General features: G+C 34.9%; 1 protein-coding gene across 1 annotated transcript; it reads left to right on the top strand.

The window, feature by feature from the left end:
* The first annotated feature begins 314 nt into the window (after positions 1-314).
* On the top strand, positions 315-24,084 carry LOC146730050 (uncharacterized). Its single transcript, XM_085494402.1, has 3 exons — positions 315-320; positions 22,795-22,897; positions 23,390-24,084. Exons 1-3 carry the CDS (start codon positions 315-317, stop codon positions 24,082-24,084), a joined length of 804 nt encoding a protein of 267 aa, XP_085350528.1.
* Positions 24,085-24,817: the final 733 nt, after the last annotated feature.

Here is a 24,817-nt window from a genome sequence, read left to right as displayed (position 1 = left end):
CACAATAGATCACGTGATTACAATAAAGGTCACACACCCTGCAATCTGCCATCTCAATAGTACAGGGTTTATTTCCAATGTTCGATATACTATACAGAACTTTATTTTCACTTGGAATTTATTTTCGCTGAAGCGATGATTCTGTGAAAATAAAATTCCTATATATTACATTCAACTCATCAAAAGATAGTGGAAATAAATCCATACAAATAAAACACAAAAAAATAATTCCAGCTAAAATAAAGTATTTTACAGTAAATAAACAGCACACCCAATTGATAAATAACTCCCCTGTGTGTGACCATACATACACGATGAAGGTAAATAAAACACGAGCTATCAGAAAGAACTAATAACACACCCTCTTAAAATCTCATGAAAAAAAATTCGCTTACCGAATTTTGCTCAACATTTATCTACCCCGAGTTGCCATGACGCGATTGGCTGAACACAATCTCATTTTCATTAATCAATATTCATGAGCAATGGAAATCGTCTTTTATGTAAAACTTTGCCAAAATGTATCCCAACAGCTAGCGTAACAGGTATAAATTGACTGATTTTAAAAGAATCCATGAAACCATTAAAAGTAACCATATATTTTCATTTTAATGTATTCATCTATTTACGACTTTCGTGGAGAATGAGAGACACACGTTGAAATTCACTCTAGTTTTATTGTTCAAAATTTCTCACAGTTTGTCCAATATGATTCATCAGTGACCAATAAACAGTAAGCATGTTCAGTTTGAAATGAAACATCTTTAAACGCAATAAAATCCACCATCGTAAATTCCCGGTTTCTTTCCTTCACCTGGTGGCTACCATGATTTTATTGTAGTATTCATATAACTGTAAAACAGCTAAAATGAAACATGTTTTTTTCGAGAAGAATCCGTGACTTATCGTTGTCACCGTAAATGAATCGAGAATCATATCACGTGAGTAGTTAAGGTCGTATTATAGGTACGACCATGAGGGCGCTGTTCATGCTCGGATGCGATGACGTCATACGGGGAGGGATGACGTCACAATGGGAGGCCGTGCATAGCTTAGCATAAATAATGACGTCACAATGGGAATTCGTGCATAAATTAGCATAAATGAGCGTCCATGGCCGTAAAGGGGATAATTTGAATGAGGATGACGTCACAATGGGATATTTTAATACATTTGCATAAATTACCATCAATTTTTTTTAATTATTTTTTTTAATTATTTTTAATTATTTTTTAATTATTTTTTAATTGGACAGGCGTGGACGAAAGATTTTTCATGAGGATGACGTCACAATGGGATATTGTGAATACATTTGCATACATAAAATTGATGTGAATACGAGGTCGTGTCGAGGTCATCGTGAATACATTTGCATAAATTACCATCATTTTTTTAATTATTTTTTTTTAATTATTTTTAATTATTTTTAATTATTTTTAATTGGACAGGCGTGGACGAAAGATTTTTCAGAATGTGTCATAGAGGGCGCTCTCTCTCACACACACACACTAATAAATACACGGCATTTTTGAAAACTAACGGAGTTTAGGGCTAATCTGCACTGGCTCGGAAGGTTGTAAATGATTAGCTAGTTTGAATTTCTAATTTGCATAACATTACTGAGAATGAACGTGCATTCAACGCCACAAGTCTTTTGTTTTTTTAGCCAATCAGAATTCATCTTCCGAGCCAGTGCAGATCAGCAGGGAGTTTATTGCACAAAAAAAGTAAACAAGAATGAAATATTGACATGGAGTATACAGTCATGGCGTGGTTGAGTATTTTTTTTAACGCCACGAAAAAAACATACGATGTGAGTAAGGAAAATAGTTGCGTAGCGTATAAATGTTTAGCATGATTAAATATTTCTTAACACCTCGAAAAATACATGTAAATGTGCGGCGTGGTTAAATTCATTTTTCACGTCACGAGAAATACGAGTACATAAACGATTCGATTAAATACACGGAAGAGTTAAAAGTCAATAATTATACAGTAAACAGTGAACAATAAAAATAATTCATTCTATATATACATATGTTGTTCATCGTTTATATTTTCTTACCTCATATTTGCTTTGTTTTGTTTGAGTAAATTATTTTTAACGACACGAAAAAATACGAGTACATAAACGATTCGATTAAAAACACATAAAAGGGAAACGTCAATAATAGTAAACAGTGAACAATAAATAATAATTCATATTATATATACATGTTCATTTTTACATTTCTTACATCCTTTCAATGAGTCAAGCAGTCTGTACATTTTTTTTATTCCATCGTTCCAATCAGAATCGCTCATCTGTCGTAGAAGAAAAAAAGAGAGAGAGAGAGAGAATAATATTAAAAACCAATAGTCACCCCATAAAACTGCGGTAATAAACCCCGCTAAAATGCAAAGTATGCAAAATCGGTTGATCGACGTACAGTTTGTTTTTTTTAAAAATGGTGGACTACGCTACGATGAGTTAAAATATATATTACCTGATCGTTTCACAGAATAACGTTTGACATACATAATCATCACACGGAATGAGTTTACGGTGTAACGTAGCGATTTTCGTTTTTCCCTTGGCGAAGAAGATATGTCCTCGCCTTCTTGCCGAAGATTCAAAGGCGGTAGACCAAGTTTGACCTTCTGTGAAAGGTCATCTCATGGATATCTACACAACGAGTCATACACGACGTATTGGCTACACATTGCTTGAAATCAAAGTATTTGATGATTGTAGATCCACGTACGAGAAATCTCTTAAATTATGTGACATGACTACCGTACGAGTCAAAATAATCTTCGTGGTAAGGTATTTCAGACAGAAAGTGGCCCAATGCGTTCCACCCGCGAACATCAACGGTGTTTGATACGAGCGATGTGTATTATTCCGAAGCACTGTCCGTGAATGCCAGTTTGAACTCAATCACAAGATTAAGTGTGAGCGCATAGGATTATTGATAAATCGTTTGTCATAAGTGTTCCTAATGTGAAATAGACCTCCCACGTAGATGATAAACAACAGATGTTGGTGTATTTGTATATTCATGTTATCTAAAACATGAACACTCGCAAACAGCCTGAGGGATAGGGTTTCAAGTTGAAAGCATTACCCCTATACCTGCGTGTATGGGATAATGATAACAGGACGGGAAACACGGGGTCAACTTGATTCGGTCAACGTGAATCAGTATGGTTCTTGTCCATCACCAATTCACTTTTCTGAAAAGGCACACCCCCACAGAGTGTAATGGCATTCCACAGCTACCATCCAAGTGCTACAATTGATTTACTCATTACAGTAGCGTTAATTTGGATTAGCGTTAATTTGGATTAGCGCTTCCTTCTCATCACTTTTCTCATCACAGTGACGTCTTGCGTAGTTACATAGTGTCTTCACATACGCGCTAAAGATTCCTGACCTGACACCATTCAGTTACTCTGATCGTTTTTGTATCATTTTTGAAGGTTTATTTTACAACGACTGGAAAACCGACTGAAAATTCTAGAAGAGGCAAGAACGAACGTTACATTTGAATGGTCAAATGACAAGGGGCTGACCCCGCTTGAATGCGCAACAGAATGTATTAAATACAACCATATTCAATATTTCGCTTTTTTAGTGTTGACCCATTTAAACGACAGAACCAGTCTCGAAACACTGAAAGCCATAGCGGATGCTTCAAAAAACGAATTTCTCTTCCAATGGCTCGAAACCAAATTAAATGAAGCACTATGATTCTTCACAAATTACGATGACATCCTTCACAGCCTGGCAAAAGAAATCACTCAACTAACCTCACCACCAGATTCGAATTTCCATGATCAACGATCAACGACGAAAAAAATTAACCATTGAGGTAACAGGCTTCGCTACAGAGAAACAATGGAAGTTACTAGCTCGCCAAATTGAATACTTTGAAACGGGACATCTAGCCGATCATCATCGAGACATCGACTCAGAGACTGTACGCCTCAGCAAAACAACCGATTGATGAATTCGTGGACTCAAATTCTAACAAGAACAATTCTGACATAATACATAAACTACGCTCCTTGCAAGAACATGTGGACATGAACACGACATTTCTACCCACAAGATGAAGGACATAATTTTAGTATATCTGTTAATTACTTTACGATTGGAAACTGTCGATAGAACACATTTTTATGAATGAATTGGTTTTCCGATTTGAAAATCATTGAGTAGGTATTCATGCATTAATTAATTAATAATGATCAGTCCATTGAATTTGTGTCTCACCCCCAAAAAAAATCAGAACAGCATTACTAGACATCTCCATATTATCCAAATTTCGAAATTATACATATTTTAATATTAAATTTACTATTTTTTTACCATCAAACTACTGAATCACTGTACATATAATATACTATACGTATACCATTGACAAATTCAGACTCCGCTTATAAATTATACTCGATTATGTTTTTACCAATCATTACCCCGCCCATCATTCATGATTCGATTGACCACGTTCTGAATAATTCGTACACACAGATAAACGGATTTTTGCAATATACATGACTTCTTGTTTTCACTCCAAAACTTACTGCTTATTTGATCCCTCAATCAAAAGCTGTTTTACTTGGGATTGACCAAGAGTGTATTTCCACGTTAAACTGATGTGACGACATGTCGGTCATCAACGATTTCATAAAGGGTGACTGTCGAAAAGTGGGACACCAATAATTTAAAATAATTAGTTATACTGGAGAGAATAGATGACATTGTTTAATATTATAGAGATGTTGCGTAGTTCGTTCTTTGACGGTAAGCACGTACGCATACCATACACGTTGTATGCTAATTCATGTTAAATACAATGCGCTAAGTTTTGATTATTCCCAAGATGTACAGAGAGCACTCGCTTATCCATTAGACAGATTCCACTATACAATTACATGTATAATATCCTGACCGCATTGTTTACACTCTCGTAAATCGACTGTTTGACGTGACTGGGGCACCGGTGGACGAGGAATGCGTGCGTGCACATTACATTTCGTCAACACTTTCATTCATAATAGTATCACTTGCAATATGGCGTAATATCAATCGACGATCCTCAAAATACTGTATGTATGTATGCACGTTGTAGTTCGAATGATTAGATATTTCTTTTATTTTGCCATTTTTGTCGATTCTTTCATTATGAACAGTGTTGACTTGCTCTCGAAATAAATACTTTTACACCGATGTTACCGTTTGTAATGTTTATAAGTGTATACGTGAAAGATATTCGCCTTTGAAATAATAATTGAAGACACAACTATATAGTGTTCAAATCAGCTGGGTGTTATTATTGAAGTAACGCACGACGCGTGATATTGTTGTAATGGGGTCTGATCGCGTTCCATAACTCCTGAATAATGCCATGAATCAAATTGTCCTAACAACATGGTAAACACGGGTCAGCAATAAGTAGCTATTTTATCGGTGAGGAAAGATCTGCTTCTTGATTGCGATTATGATTATGTCTAATATAATGTATAATAATCTATTACTCTACGTACACAACTTGAAGTGGGCTTTTCAATTCAACTCAGTGCGGCCGTACACAACATGGCTAGTTCCCCCTTCGAAAGAGTGCGTGCGTGTGTTGCAACGCTATCTGTGACCACTGAGCTTTTCAAATATTTACAAAGCACGATGTGATAACTGAGGTGGTAAACTGACCATGATGTCAATATCCAACCATCTAATTTGCACAATAACAATTAAAATTGAAACCGTTTTCATGCGTGGGATCTTGGTTGGAAATACAACGAAGTAACAAAAAACCAGCAAAGTGTAACAATAATAAAATCACAAACAAGTGAATGTAAAGCAAAACAAAACAAAAATATTTGGTGTTTGGTTTAGGCATTTGGCATTTTAGGATTTTTTTTTCTTATCGTGCCCTGAATCAGATGTGGACAAATGTTCCTAGCTCAATGATTGTTTTGTCATTTTAACTTTTTAGTATACCTGTTAGGTGTTCATCATCTGTCCTAAAGTTGATTTTATTGTATTTAATATTTTAATCATGATTTTTTTTTGTTTCTTATTGTATAGATTACAATTGAGAAGATATTTTTTTTCGTTCTCAATTTTCTAGTTGTCACAAACTGAGCAAATTCAGTCTTCAGCTATAAGATTATATACAATAAAGTAACAAAAATAAGCAATGTGTAACAATAATAAAATCACAAACATTTGAATGTAAAGAAAAACAAAATTATTTTGTGGTTGGTTTAGGCATCTGGTATTTTAGTTTTTTTCTTGTCGTAACCTGAAACAGATGTAGACGAATTTTCCTAGCTCAATGATTATTTTGTCATTTTAACTTCTTAGTATATCTGTTAGGTGTTCATCGTCCGTCCTAAAGTTGATTTTATTGTATTTAATATTTTAATCATGATTATTTCGTTCCTCCAAGTATAGATTACAATTGAGAAGTTGTTTTTCGTTCTCAATTTTCTAGTTGTCACAAACTGGGCAAATTTAGTCTTCAGCTATAAAGTTATTATATCTACCCCCTTTCCATTTGAAGGGTATGAGCCTTTATTCCGAGTTTCGCCTTAGCGCAGCACTATGTTTTAGATTTTTTATTGTGGTGAGATATTTTTTTATATGCAAATTCTGTTTTAATTTTCTGTAGGTTCGTAACTTGTTTTTATGATGTGTACTTTTATTTGCATCATGTAATGTTTCTGTGCTATGAATTTCTAAAGGATTGTTCGAATTACCTGTCAATGTTTCAATGATTTTCTTTTTTGTCATCCTGAGATTTATGTGTATTCCAAAATATTTTTTTTCCATAGTCAAATTGTCTAAAATCTGATTCATGTCTTTTACAAGGATATTTTCTCAACTCTAACAGGCTTGCCAAATTTCTTGGTTTGCTATTTACTTTGATTCATGTCTTTTACCCAGTTGTCTTTTCCCTTTTCGTCAATATGTATTCCAAGTTTGTGAGCTTCGTGAACTAGCGAGTTCGAGTTAGAATTATTTATTTTGATCCAATATTTCAATCTAGTTGCTATGGGGGAGGATATTTTCCCAACTCTAGCAGGCTAGCGAAATTTCTTGCTTTGCTATTTAATTTTAGAAGGTATTTGCAGTAATGTATTTTCATTTTTTTTTTCCATTGGTCTTTTGATTGGAAAAACAAAACAAAAACAACATGTATACTTTCTATATACTCAATTTCAATTACTCAGTTTTTAATCTATTCTTTTTGATTATTTACTCATTAGTAGATTTCCCCTTCTTTGTGTAATAAACTCCGTTAGTTTTCAAAATGACGTGTATTTATTAGAGTGTGCGTGTGTGTGTGTGTGTGTGTGTGTGTGTGTGTGTGTGTGTGTGTGTGTGAGCGCCCTCTACGATGCATTCTGAAAATCTTTCGTCCACGCCTGTCCAATTAAAAATAATTAAAACATCCAATTAAAATAAAAGGATGGTAATTTATGCACGCCTGTCCAATTAAAAAATAATTAAAACATCCAATTAAAAAATAATAAAAAAAAAAATTGATGGTAATTTATGCAAATGTATTCACGATGACCTCGACACGACCTCGTATTCACATCAATTTTATGTATGCAAATGTATTCACAATATCCCATTGTGACGTCATCCTCATTTAAATGAACTCTTCACATCCATTTATGCTAATTTATGCACGAAATCCTATTGTGACGTCATCATTTACGCTAATCTATGCTTACATCCATTTATGCTAATTTATGTACGAAATCTTATTGTGACGTCATCATTTATGCTAATATATGCTTCCACCTCGGTACGACCATGAGGGCGCTGTTCATATTGGGATGCGATGACGTCATACTTGGAAGCATATCTGATTGGTCAAAATGCGGTCACATGGGAGACATTAAAACTGAATGTTGACTGACAATAAGGGCACTAAATTTTTTTATTACACCCTATGCCCAATATCATCAATCTGATTGGTCAAAATGCAGTCAGATGGGAGTCATTAAAACTGAATGTTGACTGACAATAAGGGCACTATATGTTTTTATTACACCTTATGCCCAATATCACCAATCGATTGGTCAAAATGCGGTCACATAGGAGTCATTAAAACTGAATGTTGACTGACAATAAGGGCACTATATGTTTTTATTACACCTTATGCCCAATATCACCAATCTGATTGGTCAAAATGCGGTCACATGGGAGTCATTAAAACTGAATGTTGGCTGACAATAAGGGCACTAAATGTTTTTATTACACCTTATGCCCAATATCACCAATCTGATTGGTCAAAATGCAGTCACATGGGAGTCATTAAAACTGAATGTTGACTGACAATAAGGGCACTATATTATGTTTTTATTACACCTTATGCCCAATATCATCAATATGATTGGTCAAAATGCGGTCACATGGGAGTCATTAAAACTGAATGTTAACAGACAATAAGAGCACTGAATGTTTTTATTACACCTTATGCCCAATATCATCAATCTGATTTGTCAAAATGCAGTCACATGGGAGTCATTTAAACTGAATGTTGACTGACAATTAGAACACTAAATTTTTTTATTACACCCTATGCCCAATATCATCAATCTGATTGGTCAAAATGCAGTCAGATGGGAGTCATTAAAACTGAATGTTGACTGACAATAAGGGCACTATATGTTTTTATTACACCTTATGCCCAATATCACCAATCTGATTGGTCAAAATGCAGTCACATGGGAGTCATTAAAACTGAATGTTGACTGACAATAAGGGCACTATATTATGTTTTTATTACACCTTATGCCCAATATCATCAATATGATTGGTCAAAATGCGGTCACATGGGAGTCATTAAAACTGAATGTTAACAGACAATAAGAGCACTGAATGTTTTTATTACACCTTATGCCCAATATCATCAATCTGATTTGTCAAAATGCAGTCACATGGGAGTCATTAAAACTGAATGTTGACTGACAATTAGAGCACTAAATTTTTTTATTACACCCTATGCCCAATATCATCAATCTGATTGGTCAAAATGCGGTCACATGGGAGTCATTAAAACTGAATGTTGGCTGATAATATGGGCACTAATTTTTTTTATTACACCCTATGCCCAATATCATCAATCTGATTGGTCAAAATGCAGTCAGATGGGAGTCATTAAAACTGAATGTTGACTGACAATAAGGGCACTATATGTTTTTATTACACCTTATGCCCAATATCACCAATCTGATTGGTCAAAATGCGGTCACATGGGAGTCATTAAAACTGAATGTTGACTGATAATAAGGGCACTAAATGTTTTTATTACACCTTATGCCTAATATCACCAATCTGATTGGTCAATATGCGGTCACATGGGAGTCATTAAAACTGAATGTTGACTGACAATAAGGGCACTATATGTTTTTATTACACCTTATGCCCAATATCACCAATCTGATTGGTCAAAATGCGGTCACATGGGAGTCATTAAAACTGAATGTTAACAGACAATAAGAGCACTGAATGTTTTTATTACACCTTATGCCCAATATCATCAATCTGATTTGTCAAAATGCAGTCACATGGGAGTCATTAAAACTGAATGTTGACTGACAATAAGGGCACTATATTATGTTTTTATTACACCTTATGCCCAATATCATCAATCTGATTGGTCAAAATGCGGTCACATGGGAGACATTAAAACTGAATGTTGACTGACAATAGGGGCACTAAATGTTTTTATTACACCTTATACCCAATATCATTAATCTGATTGGTCAAAATGCAGTCACATGAGAGTCATTAAAACTGAATGTTGACTGACAATAAGGGCACTAAATGTTTTTATTACACCTTATGCCCAATATCACCAATCTGATTGGTCAAAATGCAGTCACATGGGAGTCATTAAAACTGAATGTTGACTGACAATAAGGGCACTATATTATGTTTTTATTACACCTTATGCCCAATATCATCAATATGATTGGTCAAAATGCGGTCACATGGGAGTCATTAAAACTGAATGTTAACAGACAATAAGAGCACTGAATGTTTTTATTACACCTTATGCCCAATATCATCAATCTGATTTGTCAAAATGCAGTCACATGGGAGTCATTAAAACTGAATGTTGGCTGATAATAAGGGCACTAAATTATGTTTTTATTACACCTTATGCCCAATATCATCAATATGATTGGTCAAAATGCGGTCACATGGGAGTCATTAAAACTGAATGTTAACAGACAATTAGAGCACTAAATTTTTTTATTACACCCTATGCCCAATATCATCAATCTTATTGGTCAAAATGCGGTCACATGGGAGTCATTAAAACTGAATGTTGGCTGATAATAAGGGCACTAAATTTTTTTATTACACCCTATGCCCAATATCATCAATCTGATTGGTCAAAATGCAGTCAGATGGGAGTCATTAAAACTGAATGTTGACTGACAATAAGGGCACTATATGTTTTTATTACACCTTATGCCCAAAATCACCAATCTGATTGGTCAAAATACGGTCACATAGGAGTCATTAAAACTGAATGTTGACTGATAATAAGGGCACTGAATGTTTTTATTACACCTTATGCCCAATATCACCAATCTGATTGGTCAAAATGCGGTCACATGGGAGTCATTAAAACTGAATTTTGACTGACAACAATGGCACTAAATGTTTTTATTACACCTTATGCCCAACATCATCAATCTGATTGGTCAAAATGTGGTCACATGGCAGTCATTAAAACTGAATGTTGACTGACAATAAGGGCACTAAATTTTTTTATTACACCCTATGCCCAATATCATCAATCTGATTGGTCAAAATGCAGTCACATAGGATTCATTAAAACTGAATGCTGACTGACAATAAGGGCACTATATTATGTTTTTATTACCCCTTATGCGCAATATCATCAATCTGATTGGTCAAAATGCAGTTACATGGGAGTCATTAAAACTGAATGTTGACTGACAATAAGGGCACTATATTATGTTTTTATTACACCTTATGCGCAATATCATCAATCTGATTGGTCAAAATGCAGTTACATGGGAGTCATTAAAACTGAATGCTGACTGACAATAAGGGCACTATATTATGTTTTTATTACCCCTTATGCGCAATATCATCAATCTGATTGGTCAAAATGCAGTTACATGGGAGTCATTAAAACTGAATGTTGACTGACAATAAGGGCACTATATTATGTTTTTATTACACCCTATGCCCAATATCATCAATCTGATTGGTCAAAATGCAGTCACATGAGAATCATTACAACTGAATGTTGACTGACAATAAGGGCACTATATTATGTTTTTATTACACCTTATGCGCAATATCATCAATCTGATTGGTCAAAATGCAGTTACATGGGAGTCATTAAAACTGAATGTTGACTGACAATTAGAGCACTAAAATTTTTTTATTACACCCTATGCCCAATATCATCAATCTGATTGGTCAAAATGCAGTAACATGAGAGTCATTAAAACTGAATGTTGACTGCCAATAAGGGCACTAAATGTTTTTATTACACCTTATGCCCAATATCATCAATCTGATTGGTCAAAATGCAGTCACATAGGATTCATTAAAACTGAATGTTGACTGACAATAAGGGCACTATATTATGTTTTTATTACACCTTATGCCCAATATCACCAATCTGATTTGTCAAAATGCAGTCGCATGGGAGTCATTAAAACTGAATGTTGACTGACAATTAGAGCACTAAATTTTTTTATTACACCCTATGCCCAATATCATCAATCTGATTGGTCAAAATGCGGTCACATGGGAGTCATTAAAACTGAATGTTGACTGATAATAAGGGCACTGAATGTTTTTATTACACCTTATGCCTAATATCACCAATCTGATTGGTCAAAATGCGGTCACATGGGAGTCATTAAAACTGATGGTTGACTGACAATAAGGGCACTATATTATGCTTTTATTACACCTTATGCCCAATATCACCAATCTTATTGGTCAAAATGCGGTCACATGGGAGACATTAAAACTGAATGTTGACTGACAATAAGGGCACTAAATTTTTTCATTACACTCTATGCCCAATATCATCAATCTGATTTGTCAAAATGCAGTCAGATGGGAGTCATTAAAACTGAATGTTGACTGACAATAAGGGCACTATATGTTTTTATTACACCTTATGCGCAATATCATCAATCTGTTTGGTCAAAATGCGGTCACATGGGAGTCATTAAAACTAAATGTTGACTGACAATAAGGGCACTAAATTTTTTTATTCCACCCTATGCCCAATATCATCAATCTGATTGGTCAAAATGCAGTCACATGGGAGTCATTAAAACTGAATGTTGACTGACAATAAGGGCACTATATTATGCTTTTATTACACCTTATGCCCAATATCACCAATCTGATTGGTCAAAATGCGGTCACATGGGAGACATTAAAACTGAATGTTGACTGACAATAAGGGCACTAAATTTTTTTATTACACCCTATGCCCAATATCATCAATCTGATTGGTCAAAATGCAGTCAGATGGGAGTCATTAAAACTGAATGTTGACTGACAATAAGGGCACTATATGTTTTTATTACACCTTATGCCCAATATCGCCAATCTGATTGGTCAAAATGCGGTCACATAGGAGTCATTAAAACTGAATGTTGACTGATAATAAGGGCACTAAATGTTTTTATTTCACCTTATGCCCAATATCACCAATCTGATTGGTCAAAATGCAGTCACATAGGATTCATTAAAACGGAATGTTGACTGACAATAAGGGCACTATATTATGTTTTTATTACCCCTTATGCGCAATATCATCAATCTGATTTGTCAAAATGCAGTTACATGGAAGTCATTAAAACTGAATGTTGACTGACAATAAGGGCACTAAATTTTTTTATTACACCCTATGCCCAATATCATCAATCTGATTGGTAAAAATGCAGTCACATGAGAGTCATTAAAACTGAATGTTGACTGACAATAAGGGCACTATATTATGTTTTTATTTCCCCCTTATGCCCAATATCATCAATCTGTTTGGTCAAATTGCGGTCACATGGAAGTAATTAAAACTGAATGTTGACTGACAATAAGGGCACTAAATTTTTTTATTACACCTTACGCCTAATATCACCAATCTGATTGGTCAAAATGCGGTCACATGGGAGTCATTAAAACTGAATGTTGACTGACAATAAGGGCACTAAATTTTTTTATTACACCCTTTGCCCGATATCATCAATCTGATTGGTCAAAATGCGGTCACATGGGAGTCATTAAAACTGAATGTTGGCTGATAATAAGGGCACTAAATGTTTTTATTACACCTTATGCCCAATATCACCAATCTGATTGGTCAAAATGCAGTCACATGGGAGTCATTAAAACTGAATGTTGACTGACAATAAGGGCACTATATCATGTTTTTATTACACCTTATGCCCAATATCATCAATATGATTGGTCAAAATGCGGTCACATGGGAGTCATTAAAACTGAATGTTAACAGACAATAAGAGCACTGAATGTTTTTATTACACCTTATGCCCAATATCATCAATCTGATTTGTCAAAATGCAGTCACATGGGAGTCATTTAAACTGAATGTTGACTGACAATTAGAAGACTAAATTTTTTTATTACACCCTATGCCCAATATCATCAATCTGATTGGTCAAAATGCAGTCAGATGGGAGTCAATAAAACTGAATGTTGACTGACAATAAGGGCACTATATGTTTTTATTACACCTTATGCCCAATATCACCAATCTGATTGGTCAAAATGCAGTCACATGGGAGTCATTAAAACTGAATGTTGACTGACAATAAGGGCACTATATTATGTTTTTATTACACCTTATGCCCAATATCATCAATATGATTGGTCAAAATGCGGTCACATGGGAGTCATTAAAACTGAATGTTAACAGACAATAAGAGCACTGAATGTTTTTATTACACCTTATGCCCAATATCATCAATCTGATTTGTCAAAATGCAGTCACATGGGAGTCATTAAAACTGAATGTTGACTGACAATTAGAGCACTAAATTTTTTTATTACACCCTATGCCCAATATCATCAATCTGATTGGTCAAAATGCGGTCACATGGGAGTCATTAAAACTGAATGTTGGCTGATAATAAGGGCACTAATTTTTTTTATTACACCCTATGCCCAATATCATCAATCTGATTGGTCAAAATGCAGTCAGATGGGAGTCATTAAAACTGAATGTTGACTGACAATAAGGGCACTATATGTTTTTATTACATCTTATGCCCAATATCACCAATCTGATTGGTCAAAATGCGGTCACATGGGAGTCATTAAAACTGAATGTTGACTGATAATAAGGGCACTAAATGTTTTTATTACACCTTATGCCTAATATCACCAATCTGATTGGTCAACATGCGGTCACATGGGAGTCATTAAAACTGAATGTTGACTGACAATAAGGGCACTATATGTTTTTATTACACCTTATGCCCAATATCACCAATCTGATTGGTCAAAATGCGGTCACATGCGAGTCATTAAAACTGAATGTTAACAGACAATAAGAGCACTGAATGTTTTTATTACACCTTATGCCCAATATCATCAATCTGATTTGTCAAAATGCAGTCACATGGGAGTCATTAAAACTGAATGTTGACTGACAATAAGGGCACTATATTATGTTTTTATTACACCTTATGCCCAATATCATCAATCTGATTGGTCAAAATGCGGTCACATGGGAGACATTAAAACTGAATGTTGACTGACAATAGGGGCACTAAATGTTTTTATTACACCTTATACCCAATATCATTAATCTGATTGGTCAAAATGCAGTCACATGGGAGTCATTAAAACTGAATGTTGACTGACAATAAGGGCACTATATTATGTTTTTATTACACCTTATGCCCAATATCATCAATATGATTGGTCAAAATGCGGTCACATGGGAGTCATTAAAACTGAATGTTAACAGACAATAAGAGCACTGAATGTTTTTATTACACCTTATGCCCAATATCATCAATCTGATTTGTCAAAATGCAGTCACATGGGAGTCATTAAAACTGATTGTTGACTGACAATTAGAGCACTAAATTTTTTTATTACACCCTATGCCCAATATCATCAATCTTATTGGTCAAAATGCGGTCACATGGGAGTCATTAAAGCTGAATGTTGGCTGATAATAAGGGCACTAAATTTTTTTATTACACCCTATGCCCAATATCATCAATCTGATTGGTCAAAATGCAGTCAGATGGGAGTCATTAAAACTGAATGTTGACTGACAATAAGGGCACTATATGTTTTTATTACACCTTATGCCCAATATCACCAATCTGATTGGTCAAAATACGGTCACATAGGAGTCATTAAAACTGAATGTTGACTGATAATAAGGGCACTGAATGTTTTTATTACACCTTATGCCCAATATCACCAATCTGATTGGTCAAAATGCGGTCACATGGGAGTCATTAAAACTGAATTTTGACTGACAACAATGGCACTAAATGTTTTTATTACACCTTATGCCCAACATCATCAATCTGATTGCTCAAAATGTGGTCACATGGCAGTCATTAAAACTGAATGCTGACTGACAATAAGGGCACTATATTATGTTTTTATTACCCCTTATGCGCAATATCATCAATCTGATTGGTCAAAATGCAGTTACATGGGAGTCATTAAAACTGAATGTTGACTGACAATAAGGGCACTAAATTTTTTTATTACACCCTATGCCCAATATCATCAATCTGATTGGTCAAAATGCAGTCACATGAGAGTCATTACAACTGAATGTTGACTGACAATAAGGGCACTATATTATGTTTTTATTACACCTTATGCGCAATATCATCAATCTGATTGGTCAAAATGCAGTTACATGGGAGTCATTAAAACTGAATGTTGACTGACAATTAGAGCACTAAATTTTTTTATTACACCCTATGCCCAATATCATCAATCTGATTGGTCAAAATGCAGTAACATGAGAGTCATTAAAACTGAATGTTGACTGCCAATAAGGGCACTAAATGTTTTTATTACACCTTATGCCCAATATCATCAATCTGATTGGTCAAAATGCAGTCACATAGGATTCATTAAAACTGAATGTTGACTGACAATAAGGGCACTATATTATGTTTTTATTACACCTTATGCCCAATATCACCAATCTGATTGGTCAAAATGCGGTCACATTGGAGACATTAAAACTGAATGTTGACTGACAATAAGGGCACTATATGTTTTATTACACCTTATGCCCAATATCACCAATCTGATTGGTCAAAATGCAGTCACATGGGAGTCATTAAAACTGAATGTTGACTGACAATAAGGGCACTATATGTTTTTATTACACCTTATGCCCAATATCACCAATCTGATTGGTCAAAATGCAGTCACATGGGAGTCATTAAAACTGAATGTTGACTGACAATAAGGGCACTATATGTTTTTATTACACCTTATGCCCAATATCATCAATCTGATTGGTCAAAATGCGGTCACATGGGAGTCATTAAAACTGAATGTTAACAGACAATAAGAGCACTGAATGTTTTTATTACACCTTATGCCCAATATCATCAATCTGATTTGTCAAAATGCAGTCACATGGGAGTCATTAAAACTGAATGTTGACTGACAATAAGGGCACTATATTATGTTTTTATTACACCTTATGCCCAATATCATCAATCTGATTGGTCAAAATGCGGTCACATGGGAGACATTAAAACTGAATGTTGACTGACAATAGGGGCACTAAATGTTTTTATTACACCTTATACCCAATATCATTAATCTGATTGGTCAAAATGCAGTCACATGAGAGTCATTAAAACTGAATGTTGACTGACAATAAGGGCACTAAATGTTTTTATTACACCTTATGCCCAATATCACCAATCTGATTGGTCAAAATGCAGTCACATGGGAGTCATTAAAACTGAATGTTGACTGACAATAAGGGCACTATATGTTTTTATTACACCTTATGCCCAATATCACCAATCTGATTGGTGAAAATGCGGTCACATAGGAGTCATTAAAACTGAATGTTGACTGACAATAAGGGCACTAAATGTTTTTATTACACCCTATGCCCAATATCATCAATCTGATTGGTCAAAATGCAGTCACATAGGATTCATTAAAACTGAATGTTGACTGACAATAAGGGCACTATATTATGTTTTTATTACACCTTATGCCCAATATCATCAATCTGATTGGTCAAAATGCGGTCACATGGGAGACATTAAAACTGAATGTTGACTGACAATAGGGGCACTAAATGTTTTTATTACACCTTATACCCAATATCATTAATCTGATTGGTCAAAATGCAGTCACATGAGAGTCATTAAAACTGAATGTTGACTGACAATAAGGGCACTAAATGTTTTTATTACACCTTATGCCCAATATCACCAATCTGATTGGTCAAAATGCAGTCACATGGGAGTCATTAAAACTGAATGTTGACTGACAATAAGGGCACTATATGTTTTTATTACACCTTATGCCCAATATCACCAATCTGATTGGTCAAAATGCGGTCACATGGGAGACATTAAAACTGAATGTTGACTGACAATAAGGGCACTATATGTTTTTATTACACCTTATGCCCAATATCACCAATCTGATTGGTCAAAATGCAGTCACATGGGAGTCATTAAAACTGAATGTTGACTGACAATAAGGGCACTATATGTTTTTATTACACCTTATGCCCAATATCACCAATCTGATTGGTCAAAATGCAGTCACATGGGAGTCATTAAAACTGAATGTTGACTGACAATAAGGGCACTATATGTTTTTATTACACCTTATGCCCAATATCATCAATCTGATTGGTCAAAATGCGGTCACATGAGAGTCATTAAAACTGAATGTTGACTGACAATAAGGGCACTAAATGTTTTTATTACACCTTATGCCCAATATCACCAATCTGATTGGTCAAAATGCAGTCACATGGGAGTCATTAAAACTGAATGTTGACTGACAATAAGGGCACTATATTATGTTTTTATTACACCTTATGCCCAATATCATCAATATGATTGGTCAAAATGCGGTCACATGGGAATCATTAAAACTGAATGTTAACAGACAATAAGAGCACTGAATGTTTTTATTACACCTTATGCCCAATATCATCAATCTGATTTGTCAAAATGCAGTCACATGGGAGTCATTAAAACTGATTGTTGACTGACAATTAGAGCACTAAATTTTTTTATTACACCCTATGCCCAATATCATCAATCTGATTGGTCAAAATGCGGTCACATGGGAGTCATTAAAACTGAATGTTGGCTGATAATAATGCACTAAATTTTTTTATTACACCCTATGCCCAATATCATCAATCTGATTGGTCAAAATGCAGTCAGATGGGAGTCATTAAAACTGAATGTTGACTGACAATAAGGGCACTAAATGTTTTTATTACACCTTATGCCCAATATCACCAATCTGATTGGTCAAAATACGGTCACATGGCAGTCATTAAAACTGAATGTTGACTGACAATAAGGGCACTAAATTTTTTTATTACACCCTATGCCCAATATTATCAATCTGATTGGTCAAAATGCAGTCACATAGGATTCATTAAAACTGAATGCTGACTGACAATAAGGGCACTATATTATGTTTTTATTACCCCTTATGCGCAATATCATCAATCTGAATGGTCAAAATGCAGTTACATGGGAGTCATTAAAACTGAATGTTGACTGACAATAAGGGCACTAAATTTTTTTATTACACCCTATGCCCAATATCATCAATCTGATTGGTCAAAATGCAGTCACATGAGAGTCATTACAACTGAATGTTGACTGACAATAAGGGCACTATATTATGTTTTTATTACACCTTATGCGCAATATCATCAATCTGATTGGTCAAAATGCGGTCACATGGGAGTCATTAAAACTGAATGTTGACTGACAATTAGAGCACTAAATTTTTTTTATTACACCCTATGCCAAATATCATCAATCTGATTGGTCAAAATGCAGTAACATGAGAGTCATTAAAACTGAATGTTGACTGCCAATAAGGGCACTAAATGTTTTTATTACACCTTATGCCCAATATCATCAATCTGATTTGTCAAAATGCAGTCACATGGGAGTCATTAAAACTGATTGTTGACTGACAATTAGAGCACTAAATTTTTTTATTACACCCTATGCCCAATATCATCAATCTGATTGGTCAAAATGCGGTCACATGGGAGTCATTAAAACTGAATGTTGGCTGATAATAATGCACTAAATTTTTTTATTACACCCTATGCCCAATATCATCAATCTGATTGGTCAAAATGCAGTCAGATGGGAGTCATTAAAACTGAATGTTGACTGACAATAAGGGCACTAAATGTTTTTATTACACCTTATGCCCAATATCACCAATCTGATTGGTCAAAATACGGTCACATGGCAGTCATTAAAACTGAATGTTGACTGCCAATAAGTGCACTAAATGTTTTTATTACACCTTATGCCCAATATCATCAATCTGATTTGTCAAAATGCAGTCACATGGGAGTCATTAAAACTGATTGTTGACTGACAATTAGAGCACTAAATTTTTTTATTACACCCTATGCCCAATATCATCAATCTGATTGGTCAAAATGCGGTCACATGGGAGTCATTAAAACTGAATGTTGGCTGATAATAATGCACTAAATTTTTTTATTACACCCTATGCCCAATATCATCAATCTGATTGGTCAAAATGCAGTCAGATGGGAGTCATTAAAACTGAATGTTGACTGACAATAAGGGCACTAAATGTTTTTATTACACCTTATGCCCAATATCACCAATCTGATTGGTCAAAATACGGTCACATGGCAGTCATTAAAACTGAATGTTGACTGACAATAAGGGCACTAAATTTTTTTATTACACCCTATGCCCAATATCATCAATCTGATTGGTCAAAATGCAGTCACATAGGATTCATTAAAACTGAATGCTGACTGACAATAGGGGCACTATATTATGTTTTCATTACCCCTTATGCGCAATATCATCAATCTGAATGGTCAAAATGCAGTTACATGGGAGTCATTAAAACTGAATGTTGACTGACAATAAGGGCATTAAATTTTTTTATTACACCCTATGCCCAATATCATCAATCTGATTGGTCAAAATGCAGTCACATGAGAGTCATTACAACTGAATGTTGACTGACAATAAGGGCACTATATTATGTTTTTATTACACCTTATGCGCAATATCATCAATCTGATTGGTCAAAATGCGGTCACATGGGAGTCATTAAAACTGAATGTTGACTGACAATTAGAGCACTAAATTTTTTTTATTACACCCTATGCCAAATATCATCAATCTGATTGGTCAAAATGCAGTAACATGAGAGTCATTAAAACTGAATAGTGACTGCCAATAAGGGCACTAAATGTTTTTATTACACCTTATGCCCAATATCATCAATCTGATTGGTCAAAATGCAGTCACATAGGATTCATTAAAACTGAATGCTGACTGACAATAGGGGCACTATATTATGTTTTCATTACCCCTTATGCGCAATATCATCAATCTGAATGGTCAAAATGCAGTTACATGGGAGTCATTAAAACTGAATGTTGACTGACAATAAGGGCATTAAATTTTTTTATTACACCCTATGCCCAATATCATCAATCTGATTGGTCAAAATGCAGTCACATGAGAGTCATTACAACTGAATGTTGACTGACAATAAGGGCACTATATTATGTTTTTATTACACCTTATGCGCAATATCATCAATCTGATTGGTCAAAATGCAGTCACATGGGAGTCATTAAAACTGAATGTTGACTGACAATAAGGGCACTATATGTTTTTATTACACCTTATGCCCAATATCATCAATCTGATTGGTCAAAATGCGGTCACATGGGAGTCATTAAAACTGAATGTTAACAGACAATAAGAGCACTGAATGTTTTTATTATACCTTATGCCCAATATCATCAATCTGATTTGTCAAAATGCAGTCACATGGGAGTCATTAAAACTGAATTTTGACTGACAATTAGAGCACTAATTTTTTTTATTACACCCTATGCCCAATATCACCAATCTGATTGGTCAAAATGCGGTCACATGGGAGTCATTAAAACTGAATGTTGGCTGATAATAAGGGCACTAAATTTTTTTATTACACCCTATGCCCAATATCATCAATCTGATTGGTCAAAATGCAGTCAGATGGGAGTCATTAAAACTGAATGTTGACTGACAATAAGGGCACTATATGTTTTTATTACACCTTATGCCCAATATCCCCAATCTGATTGGTCAAAATGCGGTCACATGGGAGTCATTAAAACTGAATGTTGACTGATAATAAGGGCACTTAATGTTTTTATTACACCTTATGCCTAATATCACCAATCTGATTGGTCAAAATGCGGTCACATGGGAGTCATTAAAACTGAATGTTGACTGACAATAAGGGCACTATATTATGCTTTTATTACACCTTATGCCCAATATCACCAATCTTATTGGTCAAAATGCGGTCACATGGGAGACATTAAAACTGAATGTTGACTGACAATAAGGGCACTACATTTTTTTATTACACCCTATGCCCAATATCATCAATCTGATTGGTCAAAATGCAGTCACATGGGAATCATTAAAACTGAATGTTGACTGATAGTAAGGGCGCTAATTGTTTTTATTACACCTTATGTCCAATATCACCAATCTGATCGGTCAAAATGCAGTCACATGGGAGTCATTGAAACTGAATGTTGACTGACAATTAGAGCACTAAATTTTTTTATTACACCCTATGCCCAATATCATCAATCTGATTGGTCAAAATGCAGTCACATGGGAATCATTAAAACTGAATGTTGACTGATAATAAGGGCACTAAATGTTTTTATTACACCTTATGCCCAATATCACCAATCTGATTGGTCAAAATGCAGTCACATGGGAATCATTAAAACTGAATGTTGACTGATAATAAGGGCACTAAATGTTTTTATTACACCTTATGCCCAATATCACCAATCTGATTGATCAAAATGCGGTCACATGCGAGTCATTAAAACTGAATGTTGACTGACAATTAGAGCACTAAATTTTTTTATTACACCCTATGCCCAATATCATCAATCTGATTGGTTAAAATGCAGTCACATGGGAGTCACAGATGAAATTATTGACCTTTGCTTTTCTATGGTAAATAATTTCATCTTTCTATTGACCTGCACATCAATAATTATTTGCATAAATTATACCCAATACATTAACACAGCGTAAATCGAACATTGCATTTTTGTAAACACTGTAGTTGCGCATGAAATAGTAATATAGGTCACTGGATTCTCATTGTTTCTGAATTAGTTTTATTCACCACCACATTCAGAGTTCTGACCAATCAAAGTGATGATCTTAAACATATAAGGTATTATAAAATATGTGATTCCAGGGATGCTATAAAGTAACGCCTAAGTATGTAAAGCAGATTATTGTTGATTATTGTTATAAGTTTTTAGCACATTGACATTTAAACTCAAGTCTTTGAAAACGGTAAATAATAATATATGCAGTACAATGTATGTCACAATTTATACCCAGCATTCCCTCTACATTTTACTACCATGTGATACTTGTATTATGTTCAAATCCTTGATATCTGAATCTATGTTTATTTATCATTATAATTAGACGGTGTATCAAGCTGCTAGGAATAATGATATTGATGGTGTGAGACGTTTACTGGCAGAAGGAAGACCAGTAGATGAACCAGATAGGAGTCCCCTTAGTGTATGTAACATTGTTTTATTGTTAAATAAGTATAAAATATTGTCACAATTGACTGTCATAGGCAGTACTACAATTCGTGGTGAAAGTTTTGAATATCATGTAGCATACACATGTATGATTTATTTATTTCAGTTTAACCACTTTTTCATATGCAGTATTTGATGCATTATTTCATTTTAAATAAATGATGCAAAATACCAACAATTATTTAATTCTGATTTACCCACTTGAACTGACTTAATGACATCCAAGAGTATTTTAAACCATATACTTCCCATCTCACAACCTCTATTCAGTTTTACATATTCAATAGCAGACACAAATTTGTCTTTACTAGTTTATATATTTATCTTACTTCACAACAATAAATGATGACCTAACAAGTTTTGAATGGTGTTTATCTGTTACTTTAGATTTCATTTTGTTATGAGCTGAACCTATTTTCTCTGCATTTGAAATGCATTTGTTAAATGGCGCCCAAAGCATTTCTAAACAGATCATGTACATGTGACCCAAAGATTGGCAAGGGATTTTGCGTGTGGAAGATGTAAGAATGGGGTTGGAAGGGTGGTGGAACAGGAAGAAAAGTTGTGTGATGAGGTTGAGTCAGTGAAGGTGTTTACATACCTGGGGGACAAGGTAAGTGTGGGTGGTGGGTGTGAGGCGGCTGTGACAGCTAGAGCAAGGTTTGCTTGGGTGAAGTTTAGGGAATGTGGAGAGCTACTATATGGGCAGAGATTTCCCTTGGAGATGAAAGGAATAGTTTATAAGAGTTGTGTGAGATCAGCATTGCTGTATGGGAGCGAGACATGGTGTTTGAGTGAAAATGAGCTGGGCATTTTAAGGAGGACAGAGAGAGCGATGGTGAGAGTGATGTGTGGGGTGAAGTTGATGGACAGAAAATTCACTGAGGACTTGATGCAGATGTTGGGTTTGAAGGAAGCGGTAGATCGATTGGCGAAGGCAAATGGGGTATGTTGGTATGGGCATGTGCTGAGGAGGGAGGATGGGCATGTATTAAGAAGGGCCCTTGATTTAGAAGTGAGCGGTCCAAGGAAAAGGGGAAGGCCAAAGAAGACGTGGAAGATGCAAGTGGAGGAGAGTGGGAAGGTTGGGATGACGATGACGGATGCTTTAAATCGTGCTAAGTGGAGGGAGGGGGTAAGAGCGATTGCCACTAGATTAAGGTGAATCCGGCCACCCTCATCTTCGGGGACCAAAGCAGATTTAAAACTCTGGACGACTACTATCATGTACATGTGTGACCCATGCTTGTTTACAATGCAAATCATATGCTAAAAGCTCACTTCACATTATGGTGTTTGTGGACATGCAAACTGCTCACCAACTCTTCTTTTCTTCGTTAAAATAAAAATACACATGGATTTACTACTACCAGTACTGTGTGTGCTTATTCTAGGGGGGGGGTATTTTAAGAAAAGCTCAACCAAATAATATCTACATTGCTGATTTATGGACACTTTGAATATGTTGAGATTACACATTTAAAATAAATATTTCTAGAATATGCACCATTTATGACCATAAACTTATGAAAGCTGCCATTTTGTTTATCAGTGACATCACACTCATCTGATTATTTAACCTACGGTAAATCTAAATACTGTAGAAGTCGGCCATTCTTTCAAATGTTTGTTTCACTGAGTGGATGCGAGAAGGCAAGTGATCTGTGACCTATACATGCAGAGGTCAATTATAGAATGGAATATGCTAATTTACATTCATTATCAAATTACAAGTAACCTGGTCTGTGTAGTAGCTGTATCTTTATTGACTTGTATTTAGTAATTCAGTACAATATATTTTTATTTAATTTTGTTTACACAGCTTTTGTCTTCTGACTTCTGAACTTCTGAAAAGTCAACTCTACTAATGAATGTAAATGCTTTTTCAATCATAAAAA

This window comes from Saccoglossus kowalevskii, chromosome 20 (genome assembly GCF_978046115.1).
Source record: "Saccoglossus kowalevskii chromosome 20, keSacKowa6.1, whole genome shotgun sequence".
Classification (NCBI taxonomy): domain Eukaryota; kingdom Metazoa; phylum Hemichordata; class Enteropneusta; family Harrimaniidae; genus Saccoglossus; species Saccoglossus kowalevskii.
This window is presented reverse-complemented; position numbering and strand designations above follow the sequence as displayed.

What these genes read in the sequence shown, in the direction of transcription:
- LOC146730050 (XM_085494402.1), top strand. An exon ending in TAGGAGTCCCCTTAGTGTAT is followed by an intron (nt 22,898 to 23,389) that starts GTAACATTGTTT and finishes ATTTCTAAACAG; the next exon opens with ATCATGTACATGTGACCCAA.